Consider the following 19,002-nt stretch of genomic DNA (forward strand, 5'->3'; position numbering starts at 1 on the left):
GTTTCTGTGTTTCCCAGTGCTGGAACAACTCCCAGAAGACCAGAGGTCCAAATCATAGACATCTTTAGATCTAGATCTCAAAACATATCCAGTTTCCTGCAGCCTTGATTAAGATTTTGATTCAGTTTTCGCTGAACCTCCTTTTACATTAATGCCTTTAATTTTTTATTATTTACTGTACCTTTAATCACACTGTTTGTTTATGTATGTTATTTCTGATACTCATTCGCCTGTATGAAAAATATTGTCCGTTTCCTGTGTGTATGAGTACAGTTATAAAAATACACATCACCTGTACTTGCCATGCCTTTAATCCACGTACTGCCGTAGAGGGCTGACGTGTTAACTACTGGTTTGCTGCTGACTGTACAAAGTGTTCTTATATTTACAGCAGACTGGCATCAAAACGCCATGCTCATGTTACTTTGCAGGCTAGAGCACAGGAACATCCTGTCCACCAGTTCTGTGAGTCAGGAACCTGAAGCCTGATAACAAGTAGAGCGGCCCTAGCACGGGTAGTAAAGGAGCAAACAATGTAAGAGATTTTTTTTTTAAAGATAAGAATTGTCTGTGGTATTTTATACAAAGGAGATTTTTAAAAAGACAGCCGTTGATCTAAATAGTGAAACTTAATGATCATGAATGTTTAAAGGTTCTAGACAGAGTAGTGGAAGAAAAACTAAAATTATATTTACTACTATTATTATTAGGAGTAGTGCAAGTTGTAGTAGTAGTAGTATACTCGTAAACATACTACATATACTCGTACATATACTCGTATACTAATTATAATGACAACGATCTATAAACTTGTAAAGTAAATCAGTTTGCTCAGGCCTGGTCTTATTCCCGTGTCAGTAAGAAAGATTGACAGTCTCGACTGCCCTCTAGCGGCGATTATTAGGAACTGTAGTTTCAGTCTAATTTTAAATGGACTTCCCAGTGAAGTCCAGTAAGATTGATATAATGAACGTCAGAATATGTGCAGTACAGTGTAGACACGCCATTGCTTTACTACGGAATTAAAGGTTAGTCGTGATGAATGACTTTATCACACAGAGTGTTAGGAACCCACACCAGGCTGTTATATAGCTGTGCAGCACGATGCATGGTGACATAGAGACAACATAGACAAAAATATCAGAATTTAGTTTGGGTATTTAATGGTGACTTTAAATACGTCTGCTTTGAAAACCATTTAAAAGTAGAAAAAATAATAAAGACTGATCAATTTAACATGAAAAAAGATAATACAGATAAAGAATAATAAAGAATCAACAGGCATATTTACATATCCATAGCATGAATTTACATGTCCATATCATATATTTACATATCCATATCATATAATTATGCTAATGACCCTGAAAAAAATCAGAGTTCTCAGAGAACAGAAAATATTTCCTCCGATATTTGAAAGAAATGTTAAATATATGACCAAAACTAATACATACAAGACATTTAAATATTTCATTGTCATAATGAAGCTCTCTTTGTGGGAGAAAGAAATTACAAAGACAAGCAAACCTGCCCAAATCGGTTCAGTCAATACTTTGCATGCACTGACCACTGTGGCTGGTGTGGTTTGTCAGATTAATGCTGCTGGTGTCCTGTGAGTCAGGGCTGCTGTCTTCTGGGTGACCAGCGTCCATTGGATCTTCTCGGCTGTGGTCAGCACACTCGGTCTCCGTGTGTTCGGTCTGTGTCTGGTCAGGCGCAGCGAGACTAATGTCTTTCACGCAAGTGTCGCTCCTGCTGCTGGACTCAGAGCAGTCCAGGTCAGGGCGGGACATGTCGGGAGACTCGGAGTCGGAACGTTCCGCGTTAGCCGAGTCTTGCTCGGAGCCACAGCACCCCGTGTGGTCAGCCAGCTCCCCCTTCAGACTCTGCGCACTGGCCATGTAGCTGTGGCTCAGCTCAGGGTCGGGTAGATGGTTGGCATGGATCTCTGCCAGTTTCATGTAGATGACGTACAGGGCGCGAGGGCTTCCTCTGTCTTCTAGTGCTGCTGCCAGAGCCAGCTGGAAATAGCCCATGGCATCGAACGCGTCCTGAGGAGCAATCACAATCGTCTCAAGGAAATCTGGAGTCATGTTGCTTGCTTTCACTGTCATGCATAAATGCATCTTTATGCAAAAATCATCATAATTTATGTGCAGGATCAGTAGGATCCTGTAGGAGTGCACCTGCAGCTGTGATGGTTTATGAAAGGTCATGTGATGGTTTATGAAAGGTCATGTGACGGTTTATGAAAGGTCATGTGACGGTTTATGAAAGGCCATGTGACGGTTTATGAAAGGTCATGTGATGGTTTATGATACGTCATGTGATGGTTTATGAAAGGCCATGTGATGGTTTATGATACGTCATGTGATGGTTTATGAAAGGCCATGTGACGGTTTATGAAAGGTCATGTGACGGTTTATGAAAGGTCATGTGACGGTTTATGAAAGGCCATGTGATGGTTTATGATACGTCATGTGATGGTTTATGATACGTCATGTGATGGTTTATGAAAGGCCATGTGACGGTTTATGAAAGGTCATGTGACGGTTTATGAAAGGCCATGTGATGGTTTATGAAAGGTCATGTGATGGTTTATGAAAGGTCATGTGATGGTTTATGAAAGGCCATGTGATGGTTTATGAAAGGCCATGTGATGGTTTATGAAAGGCCATGTGATGGTTTATGAAAGGTCATGTGACGGTTTATGAAAGGCCATGTGATGGTTTATGAAAGGCCATGTGATGGTTTATGAAAGGTCATGTGATGGTTTATGAAAGGCCATGTGATGGTTTATGAAAGGCCATGTGATGGTTTATGAAAGGTCATGTGACGGTTTATGATAGGCCATGTGACGGTTTATGATACGTCATGTGATGGTTTATGAAAGGTCATGTGATGGTTTATGAAAGGCCATGTGACGGTTTATGAAAGGTCATGTGACGGTTTATGAAAGGTCATGCTCTCGGCACTGTCTGCATCTCACCTTCAGCTTGTGCAGCGTGAAATTGGCCAGTCGGCTGTAAACTTTAACATAGTAGCGCGCCTCCACCACATGCTCCAGGACAGCAGGAGACAGGGACAGAGCCTTCAAGTAGTAGTTCTCAGCCAGCTCGTACTGCTGCAGACAGTAGTAGACGGACGCCAGGCGATGGTAGGCCACCCTCTCCTGCAGACTCGCACCTAACAGGAGGACACAGAGAGTGATTCGTTAATCAGTTCAAAAACAAAGAAGGGCAAAGGGGAAAAAGAATGAACACTGGAACTTGAATTTCATTTTTTTTTCACATGTAGTGTTTGTGTTATAACTGCAGGGGGCGACATAGTACTAGGTTTGCAAAATGAATTTCCCTGAGAAATTCCCAACATGCTAGAGAGTGTCGATATGCTTCATAGTCACATCTATGTCAAAACAAATGGCTATGCATGTGATATGGGAGCCAGTATACTGCAGCTGATGAAGAGTGAAGGTTAGGGGAGGTGTGGGGCTCCCGTACCGGTGCTGGGGCTGATCTGCACTGCGAGGGTGGCATACTGCAGGGCCTCCTGCTGCTGGCCCTGGCTCAGAAGCAGTTCGGACAGTTTATTCAGCAGCCTGAACTCAGAGTGCACGTCCCTGATGCTCCTCGCAAACGGCAGCGCACCGTCCTGCACACACAGCAGACACGCTGGTCAGCAGACACGCTGGTCAGCAGACACGCTGTCACTCCCCCGGCAGCGCAAATGCAGTTAACACCTCAAGTCTGGATATTGGAGCTCAAAAGAACCACGCGCGCTGAGGTGAGTAGTGAACACGTGAGGGGAGTAGTAGATGTGTGAAGTGAGTAGTGAACACGTGAGGTGAGTATTGGACACGTACTCTGAAAAACGGCAGTGCTGCCATTCGGTTTCTTTGTCCTTTGAAGAAGACGTCTCCGGCCTCTTCGTAGATGTTCATGGTGAAGTGAGGGTCATTCATCCTTAGCGCTGTTGTCACTGCTGCCTGCAACAATTGGTTTACAGAACAGCTCAGCAGTTAAGGTACTGGACTAGAAATCAGAAGGTTGCCAGTTCAAGCCCCTTAACCCTTAAAGCTGCCACTGTTGGGCCCCTGAGCAAGGCCCTTAACCCTTAATTGTGCAAATTGTACTTTGTAAGTTGTAAGTAACTTTCTAAATGCCAAAAAAATGAAAATGTAAAATTTCAGATAATTGTCAGGTTCTTGCAAGAACTGCTATTAGAGTAGAAGACGTAGTCAGATGCGATGCTCTAGTGCCTGTCCCTCACCTGGAGGTACATGTCAGCCAGCTCGTCCTCCTGAATCAGGTAGTATATGCGTCCCACCTGGAGCCACATCTCAGATTCCTCCTCTCTCTTCCCCAAGTCTATGGAAATCCTCAAGCTTTGCTTGGTATAATCCAGAGACTTCCTTGATGACCTAAAATCATTAATGCTTTGTAGTATATTGCAGTTTGCTAAATTCAATCAAATTCGTGTTAAATGTTAATGATATACACATATATACGCATGTACATTATTACAAAAAGTCTGTAAGTTTCAGAAAAGTAGTACGAGAGTGCCAGCGTGTCATCATTAGAAAAATTCACGAGGCTGTCTTACTTCTCGGTGTTGAGTGAGAGGTAGAGGCTGCTCAGGATCTCCAGGTACTCTCCTTCCTGTCGTTTATCCTTCATCTGTCTAGACAGACCCACACAGTGCTCGTAATAGATGATGCACTGCCCATAGAGCAGCAAGTCGGCATAGAGGCGACTCAGCCTCTTTGCCACAACCATCTGACCTGTAACAGAAATGCGACCGTCACAGTTTACACTTTAAGGTCAGATGGATAGTTTGAGATTTTCGCATGTGATGAGAAGAAAAAGCTCCAAAGACCCAAAAGGGAAGCGTTTGCCCGACTCACTGTGCAGATTTTTGGCGCTGATTGCGATCAGAAGTCCCAGCTCATAGCAAAGCCTGACCTCTTGACCTCCTCGTCTGTCCTTATAGCTTCTGCCCAGCCACAGCAGGGCCTGCACATGCTCTTCATCCGATGGGCTGTCAGGACACTGGAAGAGGTGCAGGGATCGCATCAGGAATCTCTCTGCCAGGACTGGAGCCCCTACAGACAAAGCAAGGCAGCCCAGGTTCGACAGGGCCAGCGCCTCGTTATGCTTGTTCCCGCTCTCCTGCGAAATCTTCAGCGCACAATGAAAGCTCCGCGCCGCCTCCCTAACATCACCCCGTTTGCGTAGGCACAAGGCCAGCAGGTTATGGACCACTCCGCGCTGCGTGGGGCTGTCGGTCTCATTAAGAGACTGGAGAAGGGGTTTCAGAGTAGAGAGGGCCCTCTCTGGTTCATTGTTCAGCACCAGGAGCCAGGCCAGCAGCACCGATGCTTCGAAACCCTCCTCCTCATTCACACGGCCTCCGGCCTGCACGGCCTGCTGGGCGTAGGGCACCGCCTTATCCAGGGCGCCGTACTGCTGGTACACATTGGCCAGACACAGGCACAGATCCCTCTGGGTCCTCGGGTCCTCTCCACAGCTGGCAATGGTCAAGGCTTGTTGCAGGTAAATGACAACCTGGGCTGGGGGCAAGCTGCTGCCTTCCCTCCACTGAGGATTCAGCCTGAGTGAGTTCTTAATAAACAGCTCCACCTTCTGGAAGGCATCATCCAAGGAATGGTCCTGGCCCGAGTCTAGGCTGAGGGAGGCCAAAGCGAGGTAAGGCAAGTACTTTTTATGGTACAGCCTGCACAAGATCCAGTTAAGGTCCACTGGCCCTACGGGTCTCTCTTCCTCTGCTGAGAGAGTGATGGTGAGGAACTGAAGTCTCTCCACAAATGGCAACGCTTCCTCCACCTTCCTCTGCAGCAGGAAGAGGCGAAGAACAAGATAGCACGTCCTCGCTTCCAGGTGCCGGTCATTGTCCACCACGGCTTTGCATAGAATCGGCTTCAGCAGCTCAAACTCATCCAGAGAGCAGAAGCTGTGGCAGGGAAGGCAGAGCATGAGAGCACTGGCTTTCTCCAACGTATCGGGGAGCTTATCTGTCATCCTCTGCTTGAGGTAGACGGCGGTAAGGTTGGTGTAAAGAGCGATCAGCAGCGCTTTGTCCTCAAAGCCATCCACGGGGATCTTCAGGGCCTCCTCGTAGTAGACCCGAGCCTGCGAGTACTTCAGCTTTTTGGCGGAGAGCCTGCCCAGAAGGAAGCAGGCCCGGCGATGAGCCCACAGCAAGCTCCCTTTCTTTGCTCCTTCCCGCAAACTCTCCAGGTGCAGGAGCACCTCGTCCTCTGGAAGGCCCTCGAACACCGTGTCAAGGAAGGAGTAGGAGAGGTCATAGAGTGCCCGGAAAGAGTCCTCAAAGTGATCCAGATTGAGGAGGGTCAGAATGGGGTCGACACACTCCATCTCTTCGGTTTCCCAGACGCCTTCGTCCACGTAGTTGGGCGGGTCCTCCTCATATTCGTCCATCTCTCGGAAAGTGTCCTCCAGGTTGAAGGAGAGCACCTCGTGATCCCTTTCCAGGTAACTCTGAGACGTGTAGAAAGACGGGCGTGGGGAGGAATGGTAGGGAGGTGTATCGCTTTTCTCCGAAATGGTGGATATAATGCTCTTCCTGGAATCCACTGGGGGTTTCTGTGCTGGGAGATTATGCAAATCAAATTCTCACTGAGTTTTTGAAATATCACATAGTACAAGTGCATGTGCACATGTGCTTTGATGTCATAAATCCAAGAGCAAAAGATTACCTTGGTTTCTGATATAATTGAAATCTGAGCTGTCCAGTCGATCTGTTAACGCATTAAAAGCAGCATTAACCAAAACAGCATTAACAGAAACAGCATGCAAATGAAAATCATTTCCCCCTTAGTAATGTCAGGGGATTTCCAGACAGATGGTGCTTGTGTTTCCCACCTAATCTGTACACAGTGCTGATGTCAGTGGAGAAGAGTTTGTTCAGCAGTCCAGTGTGACATTGTTCATGGCAGGGGTTAAACTGCGAGAGAGCCACTCTCTCCTCCTCGCTCAGAAAGACCAATTGTCTGTCGCTGTGGAGAGACAAACAAAGGCATCGTTATCAGCCGCGTGACTCTGACCTCTTCCTCACACCATGGCATAACTGCACTCGCCCATAGCCCCCTGCCAACAGCCAGGGACAGAGAAACAGATACAAGGTCAACTGAAAAGACGCGCTTGTCTACTGGGTTGGTACACAGCTAGTGTTGCTTTGCTATTTCCCACTTACATTCCTTTTTATTTACTTATTTTATCTGTGGCTGTCGTATCTTGGATGGCTGCCGTCACAAATAAGAATGTTGTTCTCAATGACTAGCAAAATGTACATAAAGTAAAACATTGAAACATCTACGTTTTTGTGTGCTGAGGGGCTAATGGATTCAAACGTTTTACTGTACATTGAGAGGGAGGTCATTTGTTCAAGCTTGAATTATTACGTATTATTACTTTTTTATTAATACTTATTACTTTTATTTATGTTTCTTACAGTGGTTTGATATTCTCAGGTTTCACGTGGGTCTTGTGGACAAACCCTATGTGTCCACTGGAGAGGTGTCGTCCTATGAACAGGTTCATGGAACTGAGGAGCATGCCGTCCACCTCTATCAAATCTCCTTGACTGAAGTGCAGTTCATCTTTAACTGTCGGATAATAGTCTACTATTGCCACACAGGTGCCGGTTACTGCAGAAATAAACATTGCCAAGCAATCAAGATGGCTCGTGCTCACAGAGTAAATATTCATGGTTAATTTCAGGAGTTAATCATAGCATTAGGAGTGTTTAGCATCACTGCCTCACCTATAGGCTGGTCAAACAGGCCTTTTGCAGATGAGACCCCTCCCGCATTGCCTGGGTACTTCCTAAGAAACCACCTTTTAAAACACAAAGTACCAATTGTGTCACTCTAACAGGGCAGTTATAAGGTAGACAATATTCTGCCACGCTGCTCGGTCCACCTGACCGTGACTCCTGATAGCAAACCCAGCCCCGCCCGTTCTTCTGAAATCTACCGTGCTGAGATTACCATAACGTGTTGAGGTGAGGACAGTCGGGGCACTCACTGGTAGAAAGGGTATGGCAGGGGTTGCATGATGTGAACAGACACCAGGCCATGTTTGCCACTGGAGAGCAGTGTGCCCTCCCACACCGTCTCATGCCCGGTGTCTTTCACCATGACAAGGTCGTTCTTCCTGTAGGCCAGTTCCTCTTCCTCCTGGGGGAGCTCATGAGTCAGCAGAGCTTTGGAAAAGAATGAACCTACAAACAAAATCATAAAAGCCTATTTTATTTATTGATCGCATTCTGTAACTGGATTTTGTTTCCCCCCCATCATCCTGTCCTAGGCGTTGGGCGGTTCAGCGAAATAAAAACGTTTTCTGAGTGGGCCGAGGTTTAAATTCTTGGAAAACATGGAATTCTTGGAAACCTCTGGGAGCTCTAAGTGTCCTTGCTTTGCAGCCCTGGTGTATTCATGTTTACTCCTGAATCAGGTGACCAAACAAAGAGATTTCCCCATTATACACAGAGAAATGAAAAGTGAAGTACGTTCTTCCCCCTAAAAGCTGAACTGCAGTACAATGGTGAAGTGACTCTGACCCTCCTGCAGAAGGAGTCCCAGGTACAGGCGCGCCAGGTGTTCTTCGTCCACAGTCACACAGATCTCCACATCGCTGAGCATCACAGGGTCCAGCCAGAAAGATTCATCACACAGGAAGTTCTCTAGGCACCTTGCTACATATCCTGAAATCACAAAAGCACGCATCAAAAAAAAATCCCACAACGCAAGGGCAAGAAATCTGAAAATTTGAATGGAAGGTTAATAAAATAGCGTGCAGCTGGTTTACCTAAAGCCAGGTACGTGGAGAACTTCCAGATTTCCTCCACGGTCTTGAAGGTGACAACAAAGTGGTCTTTTTCCGCATGCACTGAAACCAACCGCGCGGACAGATCCTGGAAGAAATCACATCGACTTAAATCCATGGAAAAGCCAGCACAGCTGTCTGGCATTTCATTCCCACATTTTGCACGGTTACTTTAAACAGCTGAATGACATCTTGGCTGTTACTCTCGACGACCCTCAGTCTGGTGCGCAGCGCCTCCTGCAGGTTACTGTCAGGTTGCAGCGTTGACCTCCTCCTCCCCCTAAACAGCAGTAGCACGTCTGGACCACACAGATAAAGCAAAACCAAGTCAGACGTCTTGTTCAGGCAAGGCAGTGCATCATCGTCATCGCACAGAAGCACTAAATCATATCTACATTGGAAAGGACTTTGGATGTAGCCGTAATTATGTTATGTCCTGCATTGTCCTGTATTGACAGCCTTGCAGTGACGGCATGCCCCGCCCCCTCTGTGAGCAGTTAGATCTCTGCTACTCAGGACTTCTGAGAGGATATGATAACGCTGAGTGGACACATCAGGGCATTAGCTGGGAGAGCTCGTTAAATCACACATGCCATTACTGTCCATTACTGGCACCTTCGTTCTCAGGTCAACCAGACGGAGAAGCCCTTATGGAGGTACCTGACGAGAAGCGCTCGCCCACGGGCAGGGAGATGGAGCTGGTCTTGCTGAGGGTTTCCTTCCTCTTCCAGTAACTCTCTCCAGTGATCCCCTCATCCTCCACCTCCACCTCACTGTGCACTTCCTCCTCTCCTGCGCCAGACAGAGGAAACTGACCTCAGAACAGCGGGAGTGGAAACAGCGCCGCGTGCTGCGCGCTCGGCTACTGATCCGGTCTCTGACCCATGCCAGCAGCGGCTCAAAGATGAACCAGTTCTTACAAGCTTAAGTTAACGAACTCATGACTTATTAAACACAACGACAAACGTCTTCCAACTTCCGCTCACATGTGGTAGCCGCAGCGCTGACCGGTTAGCACAGCGGTCAGCGTATCAAAGCGGCAGTAGCAATCATGCAACTTCCTACTGAGCAAAAGCAGGAATTGATGGCAGCGTTGCGGCAGCTCTATAAATATCAGTCTGCTGTGTCCTCAGGATGGGTAGACCTTCCCAGTTTTGTCCATTGTATAAAGAGGATGTTCAAATCCAGCACAAGTATATCACACAAAAGCTATGAACTCTGATGTTAAGTTGTGTAGTGTATTAGTTAATATTTTAGTTCAGTTAAGGTATTTTTCTTGTTAAGTGCATTTGACAAAAATCAATCCAGTAGCTTCAGTCTGTGTTCGGGACTGTGTTCTGTAAAAGTGTTTGGTGTCGATTGTCAGTGTCACCTAATTCCAGGTAATTTACTCTTACCAGTGGCCATGACATCATTTCCTGGAATGAGCTCATTGGCTCCGGTTATTGTGTATGGGGGCTCGTCCCATAAAGCATCAAGTCCAGCAGTTGATATGTCTAAGGAAAGGGGAGGGCCGTTAGTTAGGAGTTAAAGCACATTAACCTTGTGAAATCTAAAGACGCCTTGAATCAAAAAGACATTAAGAGAAAAGGTGAGTTTATCACATCTGGACGGGCACCAAGAGAGCACCACAGCCTGTTCAGGGGTCAACACATGTTAGACACAATACACTCAGACAGAGGTGCATGCACTTTATGGTAAACCCATTTAGAAACCATTAGGGTTCCAGTCATGTCAACACAGTCTGAACCTGGACTACAAATTGATGCGATTTTAGGTGCCAGTGATTTGAGATTCGTTATACTCACACGATCATTGCTGATAGCCAAAGCTTCAGTCCCAAGCCAGGCAAGTTGGCAATGAATAATGCATCATTTAAAAACAGCCCCAAACAAACGTAAAGCAACGAAAAGATCCCATTAATCACGCAGGAGACACACCAACCCATTAGCCTGCATGTCACAAAGTTAGTCAGAACAGTGCAAAGAGAAGAACACCAGCCATATCTCTGTGGGCATTACCTTCATGGATAACCCTATTACCCATTTCGCACTGCAACGCACTGACGTCGGCCTGTGTAAGTGTCTCTTCCTTCTCATGGCAAAAACCCTACAAGAATCGGGATGAACACCAACCTGAAAGCAAGAAGCAGGTTCTGAGACAGGAGACGAGGCATGAGCAGCACCCGCATGCCATGGCGTGGACGATGAACCCGCCCGCTCAGAGTCGCCGGGCCCGGCACTGACAGGGAGCCGCGTTAGCTGCAGTGAATGTTGGCCAGCAGAGAAGCTGTTCTCTCTCTGGAAGTGCTTCCCACCTCTCTCCCTTTCCTGTGCACTCTTACTCTCTTTGCCGTTGTGTCTGCATCTTGAGTGTTTACTCTCTTACTCTTCACATCCGTCTCTCTGTCTCTCTCTCTCCCTCTCTCCCACTCTCTCTCTCTCTCTCTCTCTCTCGCTCTCTCACCCCCTTCCTCTCTCTGGCTGGTCTGTGCACTGTGTGAATTTAACGTACAATGCAAGTCTTGCTCTTGGCATGCTGGTGTAGGTTGGTCCGTGTCACTGCATGCCAGGCATGTGTGTGTGTGTGTGTGTGTGTTTGTGTCTGTGTGCGTGTAGGAATTCTGTAAAATGAGTGCTATGGTTCTGGCTGTAACACAATAAAACTAAGACTACAAAGACTACAACCACACTGAGAACAGCACAGCAGGCATCCCGATCCCAGTGTGTGAAGCGTGTCCGTCTCTAATCTCTGGATTTCTATTCCTCCTCTCCAGAGGCAGCACTCATGCTGCCAGCTCCAGGCCAGCCGTGCCAGCATCTCACGGTGCCCACGACAATCAGCACTTCCCATGCCAGGACATTCTTATTATTTTTATCCAAGTTCCTGTGTAAACCTCCAGTGGCAAGTGCTGGAGAGGAAGGATCCGGATATTTAGCACCATCTAGTGGCTTCGGTGCTCCACGGGCGTGTTAGTGGGAAAAGATTGGGAGCGCATTCAGGAGATGCCAGCGTCACTGTAACACCTGAAGCTCAACATACGACTCTGTATAAAGCGCAAGGTGAACATCACCCGACTGTCCTCCCAGCTCCTGAAATGAGCCCGACACTCTCTGTCTTTCTTTCATTTTGCTGACTATGTCTAAGCGGTACACATATGTGTCTGGAGAGGACAGTGATCTCCACTCTCAGCGGATGTGCCAGAACAGAGTCTGTTAGGAGCTAATGGAATTTGTGCTGGTCTTTTTCCAGCTGTAAATAGCCTGCAGCTATATAGCAGCACATCTCTAGAACAGCGTCTCCTATTTGACTGTCTAGTCAGCACAATCTAATAAAACTCTGAACGGCTGTAGAAGTTCTCAAGACAAGCATTTTATTATGCTTTTATAAAGTCCTTTGAACTCCAAAGCAGCAGTAAAGTCGTGCATGCAGACATAACCTCCAATGCTGTATATTAGAGTACCATATGTTACAATTACACATTATTTCTATTGTAATGTTGGCGGCATTATGACTGTGGGAACTGTGTTTTATCAAAGACGGACATCTCTAACATCCATCAGGGATAGGAAATCTGTTCCTCAGCTGTGCCACTGTCAGGGAGAGAGAGGGAAGCATTGTAACCTGAGCCCAGACTGTAAGCACTAAGTTTAGAATGTCTCCCTCGTGGGCCAAAGTGTTCTTCTAACTTCACAAGCCAGTGAACAGGGACTGAGAGGCTAACCGCTAGACTGGATCCAAGCTAGAGATGAAAGACGTTGTCTTTATGTTGTGATCTGAGACTGAGAAAGACGCAGATACCGCAGCACTTGAACCGGCGACCGGCAGAGGAAACAAGAAAAAAGTGCCAAAGTGCCAAAGTGAAAGCAACAGCTGAAAACATGTGACCAGGGCTGCTAACCTCTGCCGACACACACTAAACTGATCCTGCAGCAATGAAGTTGAAACAAGATTCAAGCAGAAGAATGTAGGCAGAAAAGAAGGTGCGCTAAGTGCACATGCAGTACCTCTGTCCCACACGCTCCTGCCTGGCTGGCCGTCGTCCTTCATAAGAGCGCCGGAATGCAGTGGAGCGCAGCTCCAACGGCTAGAAACTGCTGCTCCTCTGGCAAGCTCCCGTAGCACAGTGTGAGGGTGTGTGTGTTTGTGTGTGTGTATGTGTGTGGGAAGGGGGTGCGTGCGTGCGTGCGTGTGTGTGCGTGTGTGTGTGTGTGTGTGTGTGTGGGTGGGTGTCGCTGTCACATGTGTGCTGAAGAGAAACCAGTCTCTGCTCTGAGGAAATCTCCACCTCTAAATCTCTCGCTCTCTCTCTCTCTCTCTGCCTCTCTCTCTCTCCCGCTTTCTCTCTTTGACTCTTTTTTCTCACTATCTCTGCATTCTCTTTTTTTATTTTCTCATATCTTATTTTTTTTAAACTGTTCTCTCCCTCAGTCTTATCATTCGTCCCCTGGCCTTTCCCTTGCACTGTTCCATGCTCTAAGTCCGTCCTCTAGGTCAGGTCAAAGGGACCTGTTTAGGTTCTCGAGATACAAAGGACGGAAACAAATCAAATCTCTCGTTCATAACATTTCAATCAGACAAGGCATACAGGAAGAATTTCAGACCCAGGTCTTCATATTCCTATCATACCACTATAACAGAACCATACAGGAAGGATTGTTTCTACACCTGCAGTCATAATGAAGCAATCTATCAGGTTGGACTTGTTCTCCATACACCATAACCAGAGCCAGCAGACGTGACAATCAGTTTAGTCATTCCACCCAGACACGCCCGAAAACTTGCATTTTGAAGGTGCCTTCCCTGCGTAAAACGCACGCCTGGTTAGGTCTGCATGCCAGCCGTGCTCCTGCTAAAATTTCTTCAGTTCTTCCCGTAGCACCTTAAATTATCTGTGACATGAACATCCCATAATATTCTAAGCATATTTATGGTGTTTCACAGCAGCAAGTTTCCTTGTGCTGCACCTTGGACTAACCCCCACTTAACAAGCGACCTCTGCTCTCAAAATTCCTCCACTTCACGGCTTTATCTGCCTATTGGCGGGGCAGGTAATAGCTTGTGTCCCAGCGCGCCGCCATTTACCGGGTGGTCAAACATAAACCGCGGAACAGATCACGTACTGCAAAGCTTCTTGGTAAGCCATTTGAAAAGTGGCCCCTAGCAGGCGTGTGGAGTAAGGCACGCGTCTGTGTGCATGCTCCGTGAGAGCATGCGGTCCGTGTCCTCACAGTGGAGTGGACAACAGAGGGCTCAGTCACTGACCACTCATGGAACTATAATATATAATATTCCGCATTCTGTATTCCGTCAAATGAGGTGCGGTTTTGTTGTATTGATATGAATGATGGCGCACTAGAGCAAAACAGATAGTCATAATATATATGTACTTCATAAGGGGGCGCGTGTGACGTAATTATGCAGTAGATTTATAGGAACTGTATTTGCTCGTAAAGGTTACCACTTGAATAAAGGCCCTAATGCCTACAGGAAATCCGGTTTCCTGTTGTTCCGGATGATCCTATTCCAGCACAATGGCCAAAGCCCACCACGGCCGCTCTTCGGGCATTCCCCAGCCTTCGCAAACACATTCCCACAGACTGCACCCTGTCAACATGACAGCCACAGCCAGACACGAATTCACTTCATCGAACACCCATCGGGGAGAATTAGCACAGGTGGATGTGGGCTTGATGAATCCCACTGGAAGTACAATAAGTATGTCAGAAGGATTTTTACCATCCACAATTGCTGATCACAGTCTTGCTGAAAACAGTCTTGTCCACATTGCAGTGTTTCAGCTAAACATGAAAATTTGATGTAGACACTGAAATTCTACTTTTAAGTCAGTAAGCCCAGCAAGGCTCATTGCTTCTGGGTTACAATCCTAAAATCAATTAGGTCATATGAGGATTTCAGTTCAGATCCATATGAATCCCTTTCCCCCCTACAGTGGGTTTCTACTTAAACCTGATCAGAATCTGAATCCATAGCGCTCGCTCTCTCTCTCTCTCTCTCTCTCTCTCTCTCTCTCTCTCTCTCCACTGGGGGAGTATGGACCAGGGTTAACTGAGGAGGAAACGTTAGAAGGTGTAGAGTCATCATAGCTGAGGGTGGGGCATCATAGCTGGGGGTGGGGCATCATAGCTGAGGGTGGAGCAATGATGAGCACCAGTTCACCTGTCAGACCTTACAGCGCTGTTAAAAATATCTGACATGCACTCAGGCTGAAGAGAGAGAGAGATGCCTTCTTGCATCCCCTTGTTGTTCCGTTTGCTATCTTCCAGAGTGCCTCAGTGTTTCTCAGGACTGTGCCCACACTGCATAAGTGAAGAGTAGCATTAGTATAACATGATGAGAAAGAGCAGAACCAGCAGGATAAAGGACTGCCTGGTTAAAGTGGTCCTAGAAGCCACTCCACAGGCAGGCAAAGACAGAAAAGGGCTTGAATACACGTGCTGGCTGTGATTAGGGTGTCTGTGTTCTGCATGAACCTGAACAAAATACTGCATGTGGTTAATGGCCAAGAAGCTGTAACGTAAAAGTTTATGTGCACGGATAGCTAAAAAGCTTTTCTATGCTTTTAAAAAGCCATTTTGGGCATGGTTTATGCTTGCCTACTTATGTCTCCTCAATTTTATTTCCATTCTTTGACCTGTGCTAAAGTACAATGGTCGGATGGAGACTGTTTCCCCCATATAAAACTTTTTTTTTTTTTTATAAATAAAAACAGCTGATTTGATCAGGTCAAATATGCCACGCATAGCAGACCTGCTGGGCTAAAAATTTAATTTAGTGAAACAGCGCCCTCTGGTGTGTTGTACAAGTAAGTGAAATAGTAATTGTCCGTGTGTTTGTTTCCGATTTCTCACTCGTATTTAGAAAATATACATATAATATATGCGATATATTTTGAGCTGAAAATGTATTTCATTTTGTTGTAGGATACTAAATAACACAAAAATAGAAAGATGGATATTAACCATGGCACATTTTAAAGCACTGTGGAATTCTAGCATCTATTAAGAATGTATTAATTTATGATAGCAATTTACCGTTGTCGTTGTTTGCTGTGTGACCTTTTCCCCGCACGGTGTAGCCTGATTTTTTATCTAATTGTGTTTATTCGGACCGCGCAGGAGAGGGCGCTCGTGTCTGGTCCTATCCGTGAGCGCGGCGTAGCACGCGCAAACCCAGCCCTCTCCGCCCGTCTCCTCTCTGTTTGCGCGAGCCGCGGAAACGCGCCGTTCGGATCGTCCGCCGCCTGACGTCACCGCTGCGAGGATGCGGGCGAGCGCTGGAACGCGGCGGTGACCTGCGGGAGAAGCGAGCGCGAGCGCGGACCGGGGCGACACCACGGCTCGCGGTCGCCACGGAGCGCACGGGGTTTGGGTTCCGCTGCGGGCTTTCGGAGGCGATGCCGGGAGGATTTGGGAGCATCTACATTGCATTCGTTGGTAATTGGGTTCCAAGTTCACTTCGGGTGCTTTCGCGGAACTTCCACGGGGGCAGTGGGGCTTTGCAGGAGCAGCAGTGCCGCCGGACTGCCTCGGGTGCAATTGTTCCAGAGCCATGAGCGCAAGCGGTGAGTACATCGTTTGCGTTTCGGAGGAGAGGCTGCATTGTGGCCAACGACTATAAATAAATCATCAAGAACGAGGTTCGTGAAGTGAGTCACGAAAACTGCCTATTCAACTGGTCTCGCGAAAGCCAGGGCACCGGTGGCACATCTTTCACCGTCCTCGCGCTCAGCATGCCCGTACTTTTACCTTTAAGTATTCAGGTGTTTCGATTTTTCGAGAAAAAAAGTTTCTGTACACTCGCCCTTTTTAGAATGGCCTGGATTCTGATCTCTAAGCATTTTCTAAAACCTCATTGGCGAGTAGCAGCGGAAAGTCGCTCCGCCGTGTTCCGTTTGCGCACAGTGTGGTTCTGTTGAGGTCACGTTTGACTTACGCTTTTCCTACACACACACATATTTTAATGAACCTTAATGGCATATGTTGCATATTTAAATGTCATTCAATGAATGCTTTCTGAAGCTGGAGTTGGATGGAGGTTTGTGGTAGAGAAAACTGCTTCCCGTAATATGTGTCCCGCTATAAATGCTTTGGAAGAGGTTACGCATGTGACTTCTGAGGTCAAACCTCCTTCACGCTTATCAGGTGTACCGACGTCTTTACGCATTGACTTACATTTACATTTACATTATTATATGACATATGTTGAAGGTTATCGTTCAGTCGAGCGCAAACGCATACAGACACACACATACACACACGCACGAACACACACGAGTACACGCACAAAAGGACAGAGAGAGCGAGAGCAGTCAAGTAATCTTTGGTGAGCCACTCTCCAAAGATTGGTTTATGTGTGTCTGTCAGAGGACGTTGTTCTGGCCAAACGTCAAGGGCACCTTCATCTTATCTGATAAACAGTATTTTGCTGGGAAATTTTCAAACTGAACATTTTCTAGCTGAGAAAGGCAAAAGAAAACTAAATCGAGGACTTTGTTTGTGTTTTTATATTAAGCGAGGCTATTCATCGCTTCCTTCCTGACACCTTGGCACTGTGACATGCTGGCATGTTCGGCGTCAGGCCCGGGCCGTCTCGCCCCACAGTGCCACACTGCCCACTGCTCACCTGGAGTCTGCCACTCACCAGCCCACATTCGCATGGAGAGCCAGTGTTCCCTGCTTCAGACAGATGTGTGTGGGGGGAGATATGTGTCACACACACGTACAGCTCTTCTTGGTCCATTGGATGGATCGCTGTGCTCACCACTTTACCGGACGCGTTGCATGGCTGACGGAATAAGAAAACAGTATGAGCGCCTCACGGGGAGCAGGACGAGTCAGAACGTGAGCCCGGACCAAACACGCCGTTTCAAATCCATCAATTCCACTACGCGCCTCACGCAACGCACTACAACTACACGCCCTCCTTGATTTTGGGGTGTCCCGTTAGTCTCATTCATTTTTTCCCTTTAATCCGTTTCGTTGTCTTTTCTTTCATCTCCTTTTCTAATAATCACCCTCCCGCATCACTGACCTTCATTTCCAGGCCACCGTATCTTTCGCGAGGAGTCGTTACCCAGGCATGCAGATGGCGTGCAGCTCTCCGGCTCACCTGCGGCCCGGCTGAGCGGACCCGCGGCGTTTGGGCGCGGGCGCCTGGCCTGATGGAGCGTCTTCCGCCCCGCTGGGTGCGAAAGCCTGGAGCAGCAGGAATGCTGCGTAATTACACCCGGGTGCTGCGTCCGTTTCATCCGCTGCCCTCTCCATATCTTCCGCTCGCTACTTCCCGCGTTCCACGCCGCTGCAGCACTGCTAAGGATTCAGGATTCCTGCCTGCTGAATTTCTCTTTCTTTCCTTGCTTCATTTGGGCTTTTTTTTCTTTCCTATTGATGAAATAGGGTTGCTTGCACCAAGGGAACTGTGGTAAAATAATCAGGAATCAATAACTCATCACTTACTCTTAAGTGATTGTCTTTGGGATGCCATCCAGTGAGGATGGTGGAGATTTTCTGCCTGTCCTCAGCGTTGCTCGGAGAGAGAGAGAGAGAGAGAGAGAGAGAGAGCGAGCGCATGAAAGAGTAAGAGACAAAGATGTAGAAGGAACTTGGACTCTGCTGCACAGATCCCTTTGGCGAAGCGCGACGCAGAGGAAGACGTCGGCACACGTTGACAAAGAGGAGTGACTCTGGCCACGTCGTTGGGGCTTGCTCCCAGAACCTTGTCCGCAGCATACAAGTCATGAAGTTGGCAGAGATCCAGGGTTCGCAGTCTCCGCTCTTTGCACTTATCGCACTCATTTAGTGCTTTTTTCCCAACAGACTGGAATCGGAAGACTGTTTTATCAGGTACAAAACTCCTGCCATTGAATACACTTAACGCCATGTGTTCCCTGCTTGTCTTCTGATTGCATCTCTGAATAACAGCTTGAGATTTGCCTGCATCCATGACCCAGAAGTCTCCTGGGCTCTCACGGAATCCGTCTCCGCAAGCAGAGGGGAGCCCAGGCTGTACTCCATACTCACAGGCTATGGAACATTCATAATTTGTCTTGACACTTGTGTCAGCTTAGACTCAACAATAACAATAACAATTAATAACAATAACAATGCTTTTA

At 47.2% G+C, this 19,002-nt stretch overlaps 2 protein-coding genes across 6 annotated transcripts in view; one reads left to right on the top strand and one right to left on the bottom strand.

Moving 5' to 3' along the window:
* Positions 1 to 1,140: 1,140 nt before the first annotated feature.
* Positions 1,141 to 13,049, bottom strand: sh3tc2 (SH3 domain and tetratricopeptide repeats 2). 5 transcript variants are annotated; one of them, XM_027025725.2, is made up of 19 exons: positions 12,875 to 13,049; positions 10,889 to 11,002; positions 10,265 to 10,363; positions 9,528 to 9,659; positions 9,039 to 9,166; positions 8,850 to 8,955; positions 8,602 to 8,745; positions 8,067 to 8,262; positions 7,804 to 7,877; positions 7,492 to 7,687; positions 6,903 to 7,036; positions 6,737 to 6,778; positions 4,904 to 6,628; positions 4,603 to 4,780; positions 4,270 to 4,420; positions 3,863 to 3,985; positions 3,501 to 3,651; positions 2,990 to 3,186; positions 1,141 to 2,051 (listed from the first exon to the last, which is right to left on the bottom strand). In XM_027025725.2, the coding sequence occupies exons 2-19, from the start codon at positions 10,911 to 10,913 to the stop codon at positions 1,542 to 1,544; spliced, it is 4,311 nt and encodes a 1,436-aa protein (XP_026881526.2). In that variant the 5' UTR covers positions 10,914 to 11,002; positions 12,875 to 13,049; the 3' UTR covers positions 1,141 to 1,541. The 5 variants fall into 5 exon arrangements, with proteins under 5 accessions (XP_026881526.2, XP_026881525.2, XP_026881528.2 ...); XM_027025724.2 differs by lacking the exon at positions 10,889 to 11,002; XM_027025727.2 differs by lacking the exon at positions 10,265 to 10,363.
* Positions 13,050 to 16,370: 3,321 nt separating this feature from the next.
* ablim3 (actin binding LIM protein family, member 3) overlaps positions 16,371 to 19,002 on the top strand; it is a 46,429-nt gene continuing 43,797 nt past the window's right edge. Inside the window, 1 exon segment of the mRNA XM_035532275.1 lies at positions 16,371 to 16,452. Within this exon segment, the coding sequence (XP_035388168.1) occupies positions 16,440 to 16,452 (13 nt within the window). The 5' untranslated portion in view covers positions 16,371 to 16,439.

The sequence above is a fragment of the Electrophorus electricus genome, chromosome 12 (genome assembly GCF_013358815.1).
Source record: "Electrophorus electricus isolate fEleEle1 chromosome 12, fEleEle1.pri, whole genome shotgun sequence".
NCBI classification, from domain to species: domain Eukaryota; kingdom Metazoa; phylum Chordata; class Actinopteri; order Gymnotiformes; family Gymnotidae; genus Electrophorus; species Electrophorus electricus.

Coding starts and splice junctions, on each gene's coding strand:
- sh3tc2 (XM_027025723.2), bottom strand. CDS start 11,063: ATGGCATGCGGGTGCTGCTCATGCCTCGTCTCCTGTCTCAGAACCTGC. Junction 6,629..6,736: donor CAATTATATCAGAAACCAAG/GTAATCTTTTGC, acceptor ATAATCTCCCAG/CACAGAAACCCCCAGTGGAT. Junction 3,652..3,862: donor CAGCACTGCCGTTTTTCAGA/GTACGTGTCCAA, acceptor CTGTGTGTGCAG/GACGGTGCGCTGCCGTTTGC.